The following is a 16,916-nucleotide window of genomic DNA, read 5'->3' as shown; positions in this document are numbered from 1 at the left end:
TGCGCTCAGCCAAAAATTGGGATTTTAAACCAAAAGGAGAAACCTTTGATAAACTGAACATTAATTCCAGGTAAAACTGTAGGTTCTGGAGTCAGCGAGATCTAGGTTTGAATCCTAGCCCTGTTACTTTTTATCTACTAGCTGAATGTTTTTTGGCATGTCATACAATTTCTGTGAGCCTTAGGCTTCACATCTATAATGTCGGGGGGAATAAAATTTATTGGTCAGTAGAGCACTCAGCAAAAGAGCACTCACACATGGTGAGTGCTTGGTATAGAATTCAAATAATTCCACTACAATTTCAGTCATAAATGTACACTTTTCCATACTCTAACATCTCTTAAATTGGGATGTCTCATAATTGGTGGCATATCATGACTTAATCAGCAAGTTTTTTACTTAGCGGTTTGTAAAAACTGGTGCTGCAGATCAACAGCATCTAAGAATCAATATACCATGGTATCAATCATTGGAAAGCCATATTCCCAATTTCTGTTCTAAGATTACTCGAATAACCAATCTGATATTTAAAATAAAGTCTGAGCAAAATATTTCCAATACATCATGAACAGAACAGTTTTGAGACAAATTAATTTTGTAAAAAATGGTTTATCAATTCCATTTTTGTATAAAACATGGGAGAAACCTAGCCAATCAACACACACACTGTCACCACATGAAAAGGTACTTTTATCAAACTTCGAGTCTAAGAACATACAAATGTTTCTTTTATCATGTCTACAGTAATTGTCTATGCTTTTCCATTTAACTGTTGTTAAAAATTCCACATATTATTTCTTCTGTCCCAGTTACAGTACAATGACGGGGAGGAAGAGGGTTGGTTAAAGCAACCCTCTAAGCAGTTTTCTGCTGTCCCTTCTTTCCAATCAGAGATTTGTGGATGTGAGGGATCACACCTAGAATGAAATTTAAAAAAGTTATTAAAAATTTTTAGTTTTTCCCTCAAGTAAAAAGTGTAATTATACAAAAAATGAAATTTACTTAAGCCCCTTTTCATATTCTGATACTGTTAAACTATACAAGTGGCTACCCCCAAGGGGTCTGTGAACCCTTTAAAACTGTAGGTAAAATTATGTGACTTTCTGTGCATTTTTCAAGAAGAGTAAGTAACTACAGCTTTTTTTTTTTTTTTTTTTTTTTTTTTTGAGACAAAGTCTTGCTCTGTTGCCTATGCTGGGGTGCGGTGGTACAATCCTGGCTCACTACAACCTCTGTCTCCTGGGTTCAAATGATTCTTGTGCCTCAGCCTCCTGAACAGCTGAGATTACAGGTGTGTGCCACTATGCCCGGCTAATTTTTGTATTTTTAGTAGAGACGGGGTTTCACCACATTGGCCAGGCTGGTGTTGAACTCCTTACCTCAAGTGATCCGCCCTCTTCTCAGCCTCCCAAAGTGCTGAGATTACAGATGTGAGCCACCATACCCAGCTGCAACTACAGCTTTCATGAGGTTGTTTGAAGTTTATCCAAAGAAGATTAAAAACCACCAACTTACCTCTCACTTTCACTGATCCTGACCCACTTTTCAAGTGTATTTATTTCAACCCTTTCCAGTGTATGTTACACAATTTCTCCAAGTCATTTTTCAAACACAGTTAAAAAGGTATGGGAAATATGTTAAACATCAGGTTTTAAGTATCATATGAAATTTAGACAAAGAACTGGCTAAAATAAAAATAGCATTACATATGGCTATAAGGAGAAATATTTATTCAGATCATTACGAAAAGAAACCTGGAACTGTTATAGATTTAACACTTATGAAATTAAAGTTTATATGCTTTCTAGTTAACTAATCAAATATGCTGTGCCATTGATCTGAACAATATATTAAAAAGACCAATAAGAATTAATGCTTAAGTAGTAATACATACCACCCCCAGCTATGGTAGCCTTGATAAGAGAATCCAACTCTTCATCACCACGGATTGCAAGCTGCAAGTGACGTGGAGTGATACGCTTTACTTTGAGATCCTTAGAAGCATTACCTGCCAGCTCCAGTACCTACAAAGCATCCATGATTAGCACATCAAATGAAGGACCAAGAATCCTAAATGAAGGATCACTTAGCATTTGTACATAGAAAACACACACACAATACATAAACTGTTAATACGTTTTTCTTTCTTGTGTTTCTACAATGCTTTATAAAACTCTTTAATTCATTTAACCTCTTTTTATTCATTCTCTGTAACAGAGACAGAAATTTGAACAAAAACCTACTTCTATGTAGAAGTAGACAAGAAATATATATATAGAAATAAAGACAAGGACAAGAGATATTATCTCTTAGCCAAGATGCTAGATGTAAACATTTAGAAAAGTCTTTTTTTTTTTTTTGAGACAAGGTCTCACTCCATTGCCTAGGCTGGAGTGTGGTGGTGTGATCTTGGCTTGCTGCAGCCTCGATCTCCCAGGTTCAGGGTTATTCTCCTGCCTCAGCCTCTTGAATTACTGGGACCACAAGTGTACCTGGTTAATTTAAAAAAATTTTTTTTTAGAGATGAGGTTTCCCCACATTGCCCAGGCTGGTCTCAGACTCCTGGGCTGAAACGATCTGCCCACCTGTGCCTCCCAAAGTGCTGGGTTTACAAGTGTAAGCCACCACACCCAGCCAAAGTCACATATTTTAATATATACTTGTAGTCTATTTTTGTATAACCCTTAATAGCCAAAATGTATTTCTTAATACTAGTTATAAAATATATTTTCTAAATTTTTTAAAAATAGAGAGGATCTCACTACATTGCCAGGGTTGGTGTCAAACCCCTGGCCTCAAGTGATACTCCTAGTTCAGCCTCTTAAAGTGCTGGGGTTACAGGTGTGGACCATCACACTCGGCCTAAAATGTAATTTGAAATAATTTCTTGTTTTTGTTTTTGTTTTTTTAGTCAGAGTCTCGCTGTGTGGCCCAGGCTGGAGTATAGTGCTTCGATCTCAGCTCACTGTAACTTCCACCTCCTGGGTTCAAGCGATTCTCCTGCTTCAGCCTCCGATTCTCTTGCTTCAGCCTCCTAAGTAGCTGGAACTACAGGTGCATGCTAACAGCCAGATTAATTTTTTTGTATTTTTAGTAGAGACGAGGTCTCACGATATTGGCCAGGCTGGTCTTGAACTCTTCAGCTCAAGTGATCTGCCCACTTTGGGCTCCCAAAGTGCTGGGATTACAGGCACCAGCCACTGAGCCCAGCCTAAAATGTAATTTAAAATAACGTCTGCTGAGCCCGGTGGCTCACACCTGTAATCCCAGCACTTTGAGGGGCCGAAACAGGAGGACTGCTTGAGTCCAGGAGTTTGACACCAGCCTGGGTAACATAGGAAAACCAAGTCTCTAAAAAAAAAAAAAAAAAAAAAAAAAAATGCATGGGGGTACATGCCTATAATCTCTAGCTATTTGAGGGGCTGAGGTGGGAGGATTACTTGAACCGAGGAGCTGGAGGTTGCAGTGAGCTGTGTTTGTGCTACTGTACTCCAGCCTGGGCAACAGAGCAAGACTGTCTCAAAACAAAAACAAAACAAAAAAACAGCTACAATTTTTACTATTTACAAGTTAGAAGCAGCCTTTTAATCTATAGTGGGGATTTTCAACTACAGAAATTTCAAAGTCCTGGCTAGCTATTAAAACTTTGATGAAAGTAATACAAAAATAACTCCACAGTTTTTCTGTTTTGTTTAATTTTTGTATTTTGGATTGATTGAGACAGGGTCTTGCTCTGCCACCCAGGCTGGAGTGCAGTGGTAAGATCATATCTCACTGCTGCAGCCTCTGACCTCCTGGGCTTAAGCAATCCTCCTGTCTCAGCCTCCCAAGTAGCCTCCTCATTTTAAAAAGAGCAGTGATAAACCTGGGTATACATCAGAATCAACTGCTGAACTTTAAAACCACCAGTACCCTACCCCCTTCTCTCCTAGGTCTCTGACTATCTGGGATAAGGCTATGCAGCAGCATTTTTTAAAGAGCTCTCCCCAAGGGATTTTAGTGCAAAGCAAAGGTTGAAAAGTGATTACCCATGACCTAAAGGGTCCTGGCTTAGATTTCAGTATTTTACCTCTACTAAAGGTTAAAAGTCCAAATTTAAGTATCTGAAAAAATACGTTGGTTGGGCATGGTGGCTCATGCCTGCAATCCCAGCACTTTGGGAGGCTGAGGAGGGTGGATCACCTGAGGTCAAGAGTTTGAGACCAGCCTGGACAATATGATGAAACCTTCTCTCTACTAAAAATACAAAAATCAGCCGAGTGTGGTGGCACATACCTGTAATCCCAGCTACTCGGCTGAGATTGCACCACTGCACTCCAGCCTGGGTGACAGAGCAAGACTCCAACTCAAAACAAACAAAAACAAAAAAAAGTTGACTGCACACACACACACATTCACTGTCTAATCTTAACCTAATTAAAAAAAATTTTTTTATACGTGGTCTCACTGTCACGTAGGCTGGAGTACAGTGGTACAATCATGGCTCACTGCAGCCTCAAGCTCCTGGGCTCAGGTGATCCTCCCATCTCAGCCTCCCGAGTAGCTGGGACTACAGGTGCACACTATCACATCTGGTTAATTTTTTGTAGAGATGGGGTTTTGTCATGTTGTCTGTCCAGGCTGGTCTGGAACTCCTGAACTCAAACAATGTGCCTGCCTTAATCTCCCACAGTGCTGGGGATTACTGGCATAAGTGACTGCATTAACTTTAAATTTTTTTTTTTTTTTTAAATTGAGATGGGGTTTCACCATCTTGTCTAGGTTGGTCTTGAACTCCTGACCTCGTGATCCACCCGCCTCGGCCTCCCAAAGTGCTGGGATTATAGGCTTGAGCCACTGTGCCTGGCCAACTTTAAAAATTTTAACCAAAGTACCCAAAGATTTAAAAAAAGGGCGGGGGGAGCTTAGATGGGGCTTGAACATTGTGAACCCAAATGCTAAATGTAAGCCACCACACCCAGCCAAAGTCATATATTTTAATATATCCATGTAGTCTATTTCTGTACAACCCTTAATAACTGAAATTTATTTCTTAATGCTTTTACAAAAGTTTTTAAATGTATTTAAAATTTTATTTTAAATTTTTCAAAAATAAAAAGAGGCCAGGCACAGTGGCTCATGCCTGTAATCCCAGCACTTTGGGAGGCTGAGGTGGCAGATCACTTCAGGTCAGGAGTTTGAGACCAGCCTGGCCAACATCGCAAAACCCATCTCTACAAGAAAACAACAAAAATTGCTGGGCGCGGTAGCTCACACCTGTAATCCCAGCACTTTGGGAGGCAGAGGTGGGCAGATCAGGATAAGGTCAGGAGTTCGAGACCAGCCTGGCCAACATGGTGAAACCCTGTCTCTACGAAAAATACAAAAATTAGCCAGGCATGGTGGTGCACCCCTGTAATCCCAGCTATTCGAGAGGCTGAGACAGGAGAACTGCTTGAAACCAGGAAGCAGAGGTTGTAGTAAGCTGAGATTGCGCCACTGTACCCCAGCCTGGGAGACAGAGCAAGGCTCTGTCTTGGAAAAAAAAAAAAGAAAATAACAAAAATTAGCCAGATGTGGTGGTGCACACAGGTAGCCCCAGCTACTCTGGAGGCTAAGGTGGGAGAATCCTGGAACCCAGAAGGTGGAGATTGCAATGGGCTGAGATCATGCCACTGCCTGGGAGACAGAGACCTTGTCTCAAAACCTAAAAAAAAAAAAAAACCCAAAACACCCCTTGATCATGACACAGCAAAGTTGAAACTATCATAATTCAATGTTAAATCCCCAAGGGACACAGATGACTTGGTCAGATTCATGAAATAAATGACAGCAATGATAACTGACATACAGATTAAAGCTAAATTCCCCAGCCTAGCTCCCAATCACATCCTCCCCAAGTTAAGACCCCTCTATTTCTACCAGAATGAAGAATGTGTCTACCACTTGACCTACTTGTTAACTCAGATTACTTCCCCAGCCTGGAATGTAGTTGAAGTTCCATGACTTCCCAGTGTTTTTTTTTTTTTTTTTTTTTTTTTTTTTTTTTAGGAGGAGTAAGGATGGGAAAAGTGGTGGTCTATGACTTAAGAATTAAGAACTCCTGCCCAATTAACTTATCTTCCTGAAATTTCAAACTGAGTAAGATAGGGCAATTTTGTATGTATAACCCTGCAGAGAACCAAGAGGACAGATGAAGTCTTTCACTTCTAATGTCTTATTTGTGATTTTTATATATTATCACACTGGGAAAACTTTACCTCACCCCAAATCTTCATAAATTAAAACACAATGCTATAACTTCATAAATACTGTCTACTGATTATATACATACTTCAGAGTTCACTGGGGTATGGCAGCTTATGCCTGTAATCCCAGCACGTTGGGAGGACCACTTGAGGCCAGAAGTTACGGACCAGCCTGGGCAACATAGGGAGCCCCTGTCTCCACACACAAAAAAATGAAAACAAAAAAATAAGCACTGGGCACGACTGCTCACGCCTATAATCCCAGCACCTTGGGAGGCTGAGGTGGGTGGATCACCTGAGGTCAAGAGTTCCAGACCAACCTGGCCAACATAGTGAAACCCCGTCTCCACTAAAAATACAAAAATTAGCCAGGCAGTAGACTGTAATCCCAGCTACTCAGGAGGCTGAGGCAGAAGAATCACTTGAACCCAAGAAGTGGAGGCTGCAGTGAGCTAAGATTGCACCACTGCACTCCAGCCTGCATGACACAGCAAGACACTGTCTCAAAAAAAAAATTTTAGCCAGGTGTGGTGGGTAGTCGCAGGTACTAGGGAGGTTAAGGCGGGAAGATCCCTTGAACCCAGGAGGTTTGAGGTTACAGTGAGCTATGATCATGCCACTGTACTCCAGCCTGGGTGACAGAGTGAGATCAAGTGTCAAAATAAATAAATAAAAATAAAATATAGAGATTGTTGGCCCTTGCTTAACGTTTAAAAAATTTTTATTCTGAGACAGGGTCTCGCTCTGTCACTCAGCCTGGTCTGGAACTCCACAGCTCAAGTGTGCAATCTACCCACCTCAGCCTCCCAAAGTGCTGGCATTACAGGTGTGAATCACCACACTCAGCCCCTTGCTTAGCTTTAAAAACAAGTACACCAAAGTTCTTTTACATTGGCATTGGGTGATAGCTAACAAGATTCATCTCAGACTGCTATTAAAAAAAAAAAAATGAGGCTGGGCATGGTGGCTCAAGCCTATAATCTTCTCAGCACTGGAAGGCCAAGGCAGGTGGATCACCTGAGGTCAGGAGTTTGAGACCAGTCTGGCCAACATGGCGAAACACCACCTCGATTATAAATACAAAAATTAGCTGGGCATGGTGGTGTACACCTGTATTTCCAGCTACTTAGCCTCAGGAGGCTAAGGCAGGAGAATCACTGAGGTGGGAGAATTGCTTGAACCCGGGAGGCAGAGGTTGCAGTGAGCTGCGACTGGCCTGCACTCTAGCCTGGGCAATAAGAGTGAAGCTCCATCTCAAAATAAACAAACAAAACAAACCCCAATGAGCATATATGTCTTTTTTCAAATATATTCCATGGGTTTCTGTCACTTAGGCTAGTGAACCTTCTGGACTGCCATATACAAGACATTACTATACAAACCTCAGCAGTGAGGTACTCCAGAATCGCAGCACTGTACACGGCAGCAGTGGCACCCACCCTTCCATGGCTTGTGGTGCGAGTCTTCAAGTGTCTGTGGATGCGGCCCACAGGAAACTAAAAGAGAGATGTCTTAGTGGGAAGCACTGCAGGGTCTTAACATTGCACTGAGTGTAATCAAAGGCTGAACAATATGAGTAAGCATGAAATAATAAAAAACTTGATCACAGGTATCAGAAGCCAAACCTATTAGGCAATTAACAGTTCCCAGGGCCTGTGTCTATGTTCTGGTAATCAGTCCCAAATCTTTAACCTCTGCATAATATGGAGACTATCACTCTAAAATAAAGAAAAACCATGTTGTGCTGTCATCAGCTGTACATTCAACATGACCCACTGATCAAATTCCTATCTAGTTAATTTCTTCACATAACAGCCACATGCAACTTTGAACCTCTACTACCTTCCTCAGATCTTAACTGCTCTTTCTTCAGTTTGAAGAGGTGATCTGATAGCTAAGAAAAATCAATACTATTCTCATTGTGATTCTTTCTACTTTCTGAAAAAGAGGGAACTTTCTCATTTCAAAGTATCCTAATCCCACTTGTACATTTTCTTCTTTTTTTTAATAACTTATTTTTATTTTTCCACTAGAGAACAAAGTGCCCTTTCTTTATTATTATCATTATTAGTATTTTATTGAGGCAGAGTCTCACTCTGTCACCCAGGCTGGAGTGCAGTGGCGTGATCTTGGGTCATTGCAACGTCCACCTCCCGGGTTTGAGCGATTCTCCTGCCTTAGCTTCCTGAGTAGGTGGGATTACAAGATGACGCCCAGCCGTTTTGTATTTTTAGTAGAGATGGTGTTTCTCCATGTTGGCCGGGCTGGTCTTGAACTCCTGACCTCAAGTGATCCACCTGCCTAGGCCTCCCAAAGTGCTGGGATTACAGTGTGTGAGCCACCGCTGTATGTGAGACAGTACCCGACTGTGCCCTTTCTTACAGGCCTCCCTCATCCCTTCACTGCTCCATTATTTCAACAGCTACAATTACATCCTTTTCACTGGTTTCTTTCCTTCTACCGACTTTACTGAAAACTTCACAATCTATGAAAACTGCTTATAGTTACAGTCTAGATATCTTCTTTCCAAAGACAAAATTTAAAAAACAAATCCTGAAACCCTTACTTTCTTGTCACCCATTTCTCCAACCCAAACCTGGCTTCTGTTAAACACTACCCTGAGGGCCAGTAGTGACATTTTTACTTCCTTAAGAAAAACAAGCAATTTTTTTTTTTTGAATTTATATTTTGTCTCTAAGTGACCAAAAGCTTCTTAAGAGCAAGATTTTTTTTTTTTTTTTTTTGAGACGGAGTTTCGCTCTTGTTACCCAGGCTGGAGTGCAATGGCACGATCTCGGCTCACCGCAACCTCCGCCTCCTGGGTTCAGGCAATTCTCCTGCCTCAGCCTCCTGAGTAGCTGGGATTACAGGCACGCGCCACCATGCCCAGCTAATTTTTTGTATTTTTAGTAGAGACGGGGTTTCACCATGTTGACCAGGATGGTCTCGATCTGTTGACCTCGTGATCCACCCGCCTCGGCCTCCCAAAGTGCTGGGATTACAGGCGTGAGCCACCGCGCCCGGCAAGAGCAAGATTTATGTCTTCTTTTCCTTTGCATCCTTAGTAACCAGTACGTTGTCTGGCACACAATAGGACCTCAAAAACATTTCTTCTTAGAATTCAGAGTTCTCATACCAACTCTGACTACTCCTCAGCCTTTTCTTTCTCAAAGTTTTTGAGGGCTCAACCAATGTCCTTGTGCTCCTTTCTCATTCTCTTAGGTTAGGAAACTCATCCGTAACATAAACCATCAATTTTACATAAATGATTTCAAATTCCTAATTCTATCACCTCTCTTAGAAAGCTGAACTCGCCGGGCACAGTAGCTCACACCTGTAATCCCAAAACTCCGGGAGGCCAAAGCAGGCAGATCACGAGGTCAGGGGATTGAGACCATCCTGGCCAACATGGTGAAATCCCATCTCTACTAAAATACAAAAAATTAGCTGGGGGTGGTGGCGTGTGTCTGTAGTCCCAGCTACTTGGGAGGCTGAGGCAGGGAAATGCTAGACCCCAGAACGTGAGGGCTGCAGCGAGCTGAGATCGCCGCCACTGCACTCCATCCTGGTGACAGAGTGAGACTCTGTCTTAAAAAAACAAAACAACAACAACAAAAAAACCCAAAAAAACAAAAAAGGCCAGGCGCGGTGGCTCAAGCCTGTAATCCCAGCACTTTGGGAGGCCGAGGCGGGTGGATCACAAGGTCAAGAGATCGAGACCACGCTGGTCAACATGGTGAAACCCCGTCTCTACTAAAAATACAAAAAATCAGCTGGGCATGGTGGCACGTGCCTGTAATCCCAGGTACTCAGGAGGCTGAGGCAGGAGAATTGCCTGAGCCCAGGAGGTGGAGGTTGCGGTGAGCCAAGATCGCGCCATTGCACTCCAGCAGCCTGGGTAACAAGAGCGAAACTCCATCTCAAAAAAAAAAAAAAAAAAAAAGAAGAAAGCTGAACTCATGTTTCCAACCTCTGGACATTTTCATATGGATGTTTTAGTGAACTTCAAAATGACTCCATTTAAATCTACCTCATAACTTGCCCCTACTACAAACTCCTCTGTTCCTTAGGTTCTAAGCCCTGGAGAAACCTTTGACTTCCTCTCAACTTTATACCTCTTCACCTATTTTCTGCACACACATGCTTTCTGCTCCTTCCCATTCAAGTACATTACTTTATTCCTAAGCCACTGCAATAACCTCACTTGGTCTTCCATTTTCTACTTCAAATTAAGTAGGCCTCAAAATAAATTCTAATTGGGAATATATGTTGACCTAAAATACATAATGTGCCCATCAACATAAGTTCCCATCCTCCTTCTTTAGGTTATACTCTTGCCCAAACTCTCAATGGCTTACCACTGCCAAGAGGTTAACAGTTTACAGTTTGGACTTCCAAGTTTCCTGATAAAAAGTGTTTTTCAACTGGGCGTGGTGGCTCACGTCTGTAACCTCATCTCTAGTAAAAATATAAAAATTACCAGGCGTGGTGGCGCACACCTGTAATCCCAGCTACTCAGGAGGCTGAGGCAGGAGAATCACTTGAACCTGGCAGGTGAAGGTTGCAGTGAGCCGAGATCAAGCCACTGCATTCCAGCCTGGACAACAAAGCAAGACTCTGTCTCAAAAAAAAAAAAAAAAAAAAAAAAAACAAAACCAAAAAAACAAAAAACAAACAACAATTACAACAACAACAAAAAAGATAGAGAGAAGTGTTTCTTATAGGTAATCCTTTTTTTTTTTTTTTCAATATGGAATATCCCTCTTGTTGCCAGGTTGGAGTACAGTGGCGTGATCTTGGCTCACTGCAACCTCCGCCTCCCAGGCTCAAGCAATTCACCTGCCTCAGCCTCCTGAGCAGCTGGGATTATAGGCATGTGCCACCACACATGGCTGATTTTTGTATTTTTAGTAGAGACAGGGGTTTCATCATGTTGGCTAGGCTATTCTTGAACTCTTGACCTTGTGATCTGCCCCCCTCGGCCTCCCAAAGTGCTTGCTGGGATTATAGGTGTGAGCCACTGTGCCCGGCGCCACTTACAGGTAATTCTAACTCACCTAGAAAATTTTGACTTGTGGGGTAAAGATACAATAATTCAAATATATGAAGTTTGAAAATATTTAGTGGTTTTGAGTATACTACTCAGTTTAAAACTGAGGGTATTAAGGGAAATATTCAGAGGATGAATAGATAGTTCATCACTGAACCCTCAAATTGTATCTCATCCTGACAGTTAATAAATCATTGTAAACATCTTCAAAAGAAAAACCATAGCTTACTTACTTCAATATGATACAATGTATAACTTTATGACTTAGGTATTGACCAAGCAATCTCATTATTAAAAGTCTGTAGTTGGTTGGGTGTGGTGTCTCACATCTGTAATCCCAGCACTTTGGGAGGCAAAGGCCAGCGGATCATGAGGTCAAGAGATTGAGATCATCCTGGCCAACATGGTGAAACCCCATCTCTACTAAAAATACAAAAATTAGCTGGGCGTGGTGGTGGGTGCCTGTAATACCAGCTACTCGGGAGGCTGAGGCAGGAGAATCGCTTGAACCCGGGAGGTGGAGGTTGCAGCGAGCCGAGATTGTGCCATTGCACTCTAGCCTGGCAACAAAGCGAGACTCTGTCTCAAAAAAACAAGAGTCTGCAGTAATACAAGTAGATGTTTGTGACTGATAAAACATTTATAAGTCATAAATTACAACAGTAAAGAAAATAATAACATAACAACAGCATGGATTCATTACCTGTAGCCCAGCTCTCTGTGAGCGAGATACTGCCTTAGCCTTGGCCTTCCCACTGTCCTTTCCAGCTTTGCCTCCAGCCTAAATGCAAAGAAAAAAAAAATTTCAATGAAAAGAGTTGAAAATACTACTTCAAAAGAAATTTCTTCTAGTTTTACTTTAGGTAGTTAAAAATATCTAGGTGATCCCCTTCCTCATTTGTAAATATACATGGGATTCTATCACCTTTTATAATTTCTATTAAATAAGTCAAACCTTAACCACTTATTTAAAATAAGAGATTTCTTTTTTCTTTTTTTTAGACGAAGTCTAGCTCTGTCGCCCAGGCTGGCATGCAGTGGCATGCTCTTGCCTCACTGCAACCTCTGCCTGCCAGGCTCAAGCGATTCTCCTGCCTCAGCTTCCCAAGTAGCTGGGATTACAGGTGTGTGCCACCACACCTGGCTAATTTTTGTATTTTTAGTAGAGACAGGGATTCACCTTGTTGGACAAGCTGGTCTTCAACTCCTCACCTCAAGTGATCTGTCCGCCTCTGCCTCCCAAAGTGCTGGGATTACAGGCATGAGCCACTGTGCCCAGCCAAAAAATATGAGATTTCTAAAAATGAACATATTTATCAATTTCCAGACCGAAGAATCTTGCAAGTCAGTGTAACTTTTATGCATACAGGAAATATTTCACAATTCTTATAAATGTCAATGTAACATATATTACTTTCATAGAACTATTTAGAACTTAGCTCTCAGAAAAATAAACCATGTTCCAAGAAAAAAAAAAAAACCCCAAAAAAGTAAACACAGAATTGTCAAATGGTCTAGCAATTCCACTTCTAGGTATACACTGAAAAATTGAAAGCAAGGATTCAAACAAATACTTGTACACCCATATTCACAGCAGCATTATTTAGAATGGCCAAAAGGTGGAAACAATCTGAGTGTCCATTGATGGATCAACAAAATGATATACGTATAATGGAATAGTAAGTATTCAGCTTTAAAAAGGAAATTCTGACACAAGCTACAACATGAATGAGCCTTGAAGACATTATGCTAAGCAAAATAAGCCAGTTACAAAAAAGACAAATACTGTATAACTCCACTTATGAGGTCCCTAAAGTAGTAAAGCTCATAGTCAGAAAGTAGATTTATGGTTGCCAGGGTAGCTGCCTCAGCCTCCTAAGTAGCTGGTACTACAGGTGTTACCAAGCTCTGCTAATTTTTGTATTTTTAGTAGAAACGGGGTTTCAGCATGTTGGCCAGGCTGGTCTTGAACTCCTGAGTTCAAGTGATCCATCTGCCTCGATCTCCCAAAGTGCTGGAATTACAGGCGTGAGCCAACGCACCTGGCTGAGTTATTGTTTAATGGGAAGAGCTTCCATTTGGAAAGATGAAAAGTTCTAGAGACAGATGGCAGTGATGGCTGCACACTATGAATGTACCTAATGCCCCTGAACTGTACACTTGAAAAACAAAACCTATTTCTGCATGAAAAAAGCTAAGTATGTGCAAATGTAATGAGCTTTTAAGTAAATATGGGGCATTATAGAGTATGTGTGTACACATATATTTCTAGAAGGTGACACAATAAATTAGAAATGTTATTTGCCTCTAGGGAGGAAATACCAAGGGTCTGACTTAAGAATAAAACTAATTTTCTCTCATATATTTTGCTTTTACCATTTAAACAGATTATTTCTTTACTGTTAAAAAAAAAAAAGAAATCAGTCTATAAGATTGGCTGTTTGAAGGGCAATACTTTCAAAATAGATGGTAAGCTCTGAAATGGCATATCCCCTTTGTAACTAACCCTTTCCTTAAAACATTTTTTTCTTTTCTTTTTTTTCCCAAAGAGATGTGCAGAGAATCCTTAAAAAACTTTTAAAGCTAAAAATTAAAACTGTATACTTCCTCTAATTGCATGTCTAAGTGGATTAAGTGCGTGTCATCCAAGATAATATGGAAGAAAAACAGTAAAATCTTGGCAGGTATTAGAAACAGGAAAAATTAAAATCTAAGAATTAATTCATATTCACTCTCTGACATTAGGCAATTCAGCAAGAGACTGATTTAAGTGTACCAGAAGAACTCTCGATTTCTACTAGAATGCCTCATATATTTTAGTAATTTTTGACTATGTTGTTATATAAGAAAAAGATATTGTGTAACTTTTGGATTTCTCAGGTCAGCTCCATTAATAAGATAATATTACTTAATTCTCAAATTAAAAAACCCTTTTGATCTCTATTTGCCCTAAATTATAACACTTAACCTTTCAACTGGCATCTAAAATTAGAATCACTGTCTTCTTATGACTGGACTGGAAAAAATAAGAACTAGTTATTAATGAAAAGCCAACCACTGCAAAACTCCCCAGACACCCCAGGTCATATAGTAACTACTCTGCTTAAGCAATTTTATCCTCACTGTTTCAGATATGTCATATTTGCTGTTCTATTTACTTTTTAAGGAAGTAGACACACAATCAGGTTTTAAAAGCCTCAATACATTAAATGACTATTTCCAACATTTAGCGACTCCTGATACAGTTCTCATACTTAACCAAAAAAAAAAACTTTTATGGTGTCAAACTTATCTGAATATAAAATTGTACAATAAATGAATAATAATTTTCTTTCCAATATCCCCTCAAACTGTTTATACAGCCTCCCTACTTTGAATATTCATTTTAATATAACTGGTGATTGAGAAACCAATTAAGATATAAAATTTATTATTCCAAGAATTAACTTCGTATTAACCTGAGTTAAGGCTGTTGGTTTATAAAAAAAAATTACACACACACACACACACACACACACACACACACACACAGAGACAGAGAGAGACAGAGAGAGAGAGAGAGAGAGAGAGAGAGAGAGAGAGAGAGAGAGAGAGAGAGAGAGAGAGAGAGAGAGAGAGAGGAGAGGGGAGGGGAGGAGGAACAGGGAGTTCATTTCACTTGGATAAACTTGCAAACTGGATACTAAGAAACTTTCATTAGTTTTAACAGACACCGCTTCCTCTCAGGTTTAAAATCTAACAAGAACTCAATGTCGCCTGCATTTTTAGCTTATGTTAATGCTTACGTATTTTTAGCTACTGGTAAGTGGATATAAAATATATAGCTTATCACTAGAGACCGAAAACATCTTAAAAACTAGAATCATGAAAATCATCTGAGGAAATCTGTACCTCAGGTTTGTTATTTAACAAACTGTACCTCCATTTGTTAAAGTATTATAAAGTACTTTACAGTAACAATAAACTATATATATTACACGTTAGACGAAATTATCCCTAAGGTCTATTCAAGCTCTAAGATTTGGGAATTTTACAATAACCAAACATTGTGTCCTCTCGATTGGCCAATCTGTTTATAGTTAGGTGTTATGTCTAGTAAATATCATACCTGTCATATCAAGCACATGACAAATCATCCAATACTACCTGCAGTATGAGAAATGACAGCCTGGGGTTAACTTTTAAACAGGCAGCTCCCGTTGAAGTAACCTTTCGACAGAAGACTTAAAGCACGAATACCGGTAGAAATAAGATTCCATAACAAGTCTTAATTTTTACACAATCTTTGATGCAACTCGGAGCTTATCCTTTAGCACTTTCTCCTTTCCCTCAACTTTAAAATGGGGCTGAAGATCTATTCACTTTCATTTTTTAAAAGCCACACTTTTTTTTAATGTAGATGTGAATTTCAGAATTAAAAGGTGGATACTTTTAAGACTGAAAATCCATAGCAAGGGCAAAGGAAAGTACTGTTGCATAATGAAAAACACAAACTGCAAGGGAGTCAGAAGATAAAGGGCGTTCATTTCAAACCCATGCAATCACCTAGAACAAATCGTGCGGTTCTGGTCTATAAACCATTCTTTGTAGTTCAAAAGACCACAAATACAAGCACCCTTTCGCAGAAACCCTGAAATTGAGTACCAGGGAGATTACGTAACCAAACATCGCCAAAGACTTCTAACTTGTACAGCAGCAGCCTGTTTGACCTCATTCGTACGGAGGAGCGATCACATTAAGATCCAACACTTGTTTCTACATTTTTCAAGCCGGATTCTGGCGGCATCCTCCTCTCGGACTGGCGGTGCAGCGTCACCAGCGTCGGGACAGACCTGTCCAGCTCGGGACACACTTCGCGCTCTATCCGGCCAGGCCCAGCTCTCACCCGGGGACCCGTGTGGGGCTCTGCAGCCGGGCATGGCGCCCCCCGGCGGGCGGCAAGGGGCTCGGCCGGACGCAGCCCCAACGCCCGCAAACTCCCGACTCCACAGGTAGCGGCGCCGACGCCGGGGCCTCCGCGCTCTGCTCTCCCGGCCCTGCCTCAGGCCCCGCGCCTCCGGCCCACCCGGCCGCCCTTACCATGGTCTCGGCGCCGACTCTGCCTCCGCTCGGCCGCGCGCCCTCCCGCTGCCGACCCGCGCCGCCGCCGCCGCTCTCGCAGCACAGACCGCCGCCGCCAGAGCCGGACAATGCCCCGTGCCCGCCTCGCGCCGCCGCGGCCAATACCCGCTCGCTTTGCTACTTGGAACCCCGGCAACTGTTCAATCGCGCGCCTCCTTCTAGCCAGACCCCGCCCCCCCGGCACCGCCTTCCTAACGGCTGTTTGTTTTTGCACACGGCACGCGGAGGCGGGGCCTCCAGCCCCAAAACTGACGCGCCCTCCGCTTTTCTCCAGGCCCCCAAGCCTGACGAACAGAAAAGCAAACCAATGAGATCGGAGGCCTGGCAGACGAAAGCCAATGAAAATATCGCCCGCAAGCAGAGAGGCGGGTCACTGGGAAGGACAGCAAAATTAGCTAATGAGGTGAAGCCATGGCAGGCGGCTGTGGCTTTCCCGCCCATTGGCGGCGTTGATTTTCCCGCTTCTGAGACTTGTTTGGGGAGGTGAAGACTGTTGCACTTGTTTCTGCTAATGGGTT

General features: G+C 41.7%; 1 protein-coding gene across 6 annotated transcripts in view; it reads right to left on the bottom strand.

The window, feature by feature from the left end:
* The window catches only part of LOC116527365 (histone H2A.V), a 42,911-nt gene extending 26,387 nt beyond the window's left edge, over positions 1-16,524 (bottom strand). For 2 of the 6 annotated variants that reach the window (XR_004258517.1, XM_032244322.1), the window contains exons 1-4: positions 16,357-16,500; positions 11,981-12,058; positions 7,610-7,723; positions 1,895-2,024 (exon numbers count right to left, since the gene is read on the bottom strand). Coding sequence is in view for 5 of the 6 variants with exons in the window: in XM_032244322.1 (XP_032100213.1) it covers positions 1,895-2,024; positions 7,610-7,723; positions 11,981-12,058; positions 16,357-16,359 (325 nt within the window). In the remaining variant the exon portion in view is untranslated. Of the gene's footprint in view, positions 1-589; positions 918-1,894; positions 2,025-7,609; positions 7,724-11,980; positions 12,059-16,356 lie in introns of those variants that run through there. The other 4 variants (XM_032244320.1, XM_032244325.1, XM_032244324.1 and 1 more) reach the window with 4 other exon arrangements.
* Between the last annotated feature and the right edge of the window lie 392 nt (positions 16,525-16,916).

This window comes from Sapajus apella, unplaced genomic scaffold, assembly GCF_009761245.1.
Source record: "Sapajus apella isolate SASKATOON/1434 unplaced genomic scaffold, GSC_monkey_1.0 scaffold54, whole genome shotgun sequence".
Classification (NCBI taxonomy): domain Eukaryota; kingdom Metazoa; phylum Chordata; class Mammalia; order Primates; family Cebidae; genus Sapajus; species Sapajus apella.
This window is presented reverse-complemented; position numbering and strand designations above follow the sequence as displayed.